Below are 2,183 nucleotides of genomic sequence, written 5' to 3'. Positions count from 1 at the left end.
TCAGCAGGGCCCTGGGCCATGCCAGCCTCTCCCCCGACTCAGGACTGCCCTTTGCCTCCCCAGGAAAAGGGCGGCCTTGCCCAGCAAAGCTGAGGAGGATCATTACACAGGTAAGGTCCCCACCACAGAGACGGTGGTGGGGCTTGGAGCTGGGCAGGGAGCAGGTCTGTTGCAGGAGAGCCTGTTGCCATCCTGGCATGACGTCTGGCAGCCCACCTGGCTCTGCCTGACCTGCCAGAGCAGCGTGTCCCACGCCACCATCCCCGGCCAAGAGCCTCCTCCGGCTGCCTCCCCCAGCAGCTCCGTGGCTGGGGTTCCCCCGTGGTGCTAGGTGGGAGCTGCACCCATGCTCGCCCTGCCCCGGGGAGGCAGCACGTCTCTCCGGCCCCGCTTGCCCTGCTGCTGTGTGTCCCGGGGCGCCCTGCGTCCCCCAGCGCTGCTGCTCGCCTGGGTCTGCCCTCCTTCTCCCGTGGCCCTGGCGTCCCTCAGGCTCTTTCTGTCATCTTGTCCCCCCAGAGCTCCAGACCTATGAGAACTTGGATAATTACTGTGTGGTCAAGGAGACGCTTCTGGCAGAGGAAGGTGCAGGTAGGAGATGGATTGCCTTGCCTGTGTTCCCACACATGGCAGGGAGAGGCTGGAGAGCGGCAGTTGTGATGGTGTGAGTTCTGCGCGCTGCTGAGGGCACGCAGCAGCCTCCGCCCTGGGTCTCCACAGGTAAAGATGGCCAGGCTGGAGAGATGTTGCCCCAGCCCTTGCCTGTCCTGGAGCCCTCAGGAGACCGTCAGAGCAGTGAGGGAGAGAAGATGGGTTGGACGTCCAAGGCTCGGTACTGATGGAGCTTCCCAGAGACCCTTCCTAAGGCTTGCTCCTCCGCCGCTGGAAACAGGACCTCATGTAGCTTGTGCTGAGTTATTGCTCCCCCTCAAATTTTCTCCCCCATCAAGCTCCAGCATCCTCTGTCACAGAGCAGGAGCAGCCCAAGGCCTGGGATGAACTGCTTGTGCCAGCAAGGACGTGTTCGGGTAATCTTCCAGTGCAGTGGCAAAGCCATCTCACCCGCATCCTGGTGCCTGCAACTGTCCTCTGAGACCAAAGCAGCTCACTGGGTCCCAACCCCTCTTTGCCTGCTCCGTATCCTCATATCCATCTAGACCCCACCCTCTGCTTGAATTTGGCCCAACCGCGCTGCCCTGACAGCTGTGCTGCTGTGTCCGAACAACCAATAAATTGTGGTTTGCAGGGGCTGCCTGACCTGTGACAGCTCCCACCTGATCTGGTTCCTCCCTGTTTTTTGTGTGAAAGCCCTGTCCCTATGACTCTTCATGGAGGAGCTCGGACTAAGCCTTTCCAGCCCCTGGCAGCCCTGAGGAAGCACACCTGAGAGGTGGCGTGCTCCCAGAGCAAGGCTTTGGGTTGCTGCTTTCCATCCTCCCCATCCTATATAGGTAGCACGGTCTCAGCTAGGCCTAGCTGGACCCCTGTGTTGGTCTGTGACGCCCTCTGTGGGTGCTGGTGCTCGTCTCCCTTTTGTGAGGTGCAGCTGGTGCTGGCCCTCTTTAAGAGATCCCCATCCTGCAGCCTGTGGGATCAGCGCAGCCTCCAGCAGCCACTGCCTCTCCTGCACAGTGGGATGCTGGTGCCCGGTGCAGCCCGAAGGCTCTCCTCGATGAGGAGCATACTGCTGGAAGGTGGGGCAATTGACAACCCTCTTCTCCAGCCTTTTTTTTTTTTTTTTAACCTGGGATGACATGCATGTGCCAGTAAAGACATGTTTTGACAGTCCTTCAGATGAACTGTCTGACCACCGTTGTGGTACCTGCAACTGGCCCCTGGGACCAAAACATCTCCTTCCCATGGGCTCTCCTTCGTGTGACTGACATGCCTGATGGAGCTGCTCTTGATGGGCTGATGGGCAGTGAGGGGAAGAGGGAGCTTAACTCCATAGGGCTGCTGCTGGTTGAGAAAGGGGAATGTGCAGGGTTCAGATATGGGGAAATGGAGGGTCAGGTTGGACTCCTGCCACCTCCTGGGTTGCCCCTCTCCCCATGCTGTGTCCCCATATCCAGTCAGAGCCTGGGCTGTCAGCCTTATGACTCTGCCTGCTCTGTCCGGTCAATGAGTAAAGGCTCATGGTTTGGAAGGGGCTGCCCGCGCCTCCCTCCCCCCCCGCCCCGGCCCCC

The 2,183-nt window shown here is 60.1% G+C and overlaps 1 protein-coding gene across 1 annotated transcript in view; it reads left to right on the top strand.

The window, feature by feature from the left end:
- Positions 1-836, top strand: part of LOC104133890 — a 9,545-nt gene extending 8,709 nt beyond the window's left edge. Inside the window, exons 7-9 of the mRNA XM_009647354.1 lie at positions 64-110; positions 517-588; positions 718-836. Coding sequence (XP_009645649.1) covers positions 64-110; positions 517-588; positions 718-836 — 238 coding nt within the window. The remainder of the gene's footprint in view (positions 1-63; positions 111-516; positions 589-717) is intronic.
- Positions 837-2,183: the final 1,347 nt, after the last annotated feature.

The sequence above is a fragment of the Egretta garzetta genome, unplaced genomic scaffold (assembly GCF_000687185.1).
Source record: "Egretta garzetta isolate BGI_Z169 unplaced genomic scaffold, ASM68718v1 scaffold59, whole genome shotgun sequence".
Lineage (NCBI taxonomy): Eukaryota > Metazoa > Chordata > Aves > Pelecaniformes > Ardeidae > Egretta > Egretta garzetta.
This window is presented reverse-complemented; position numbering and strand designations above follow the sequence as displayed.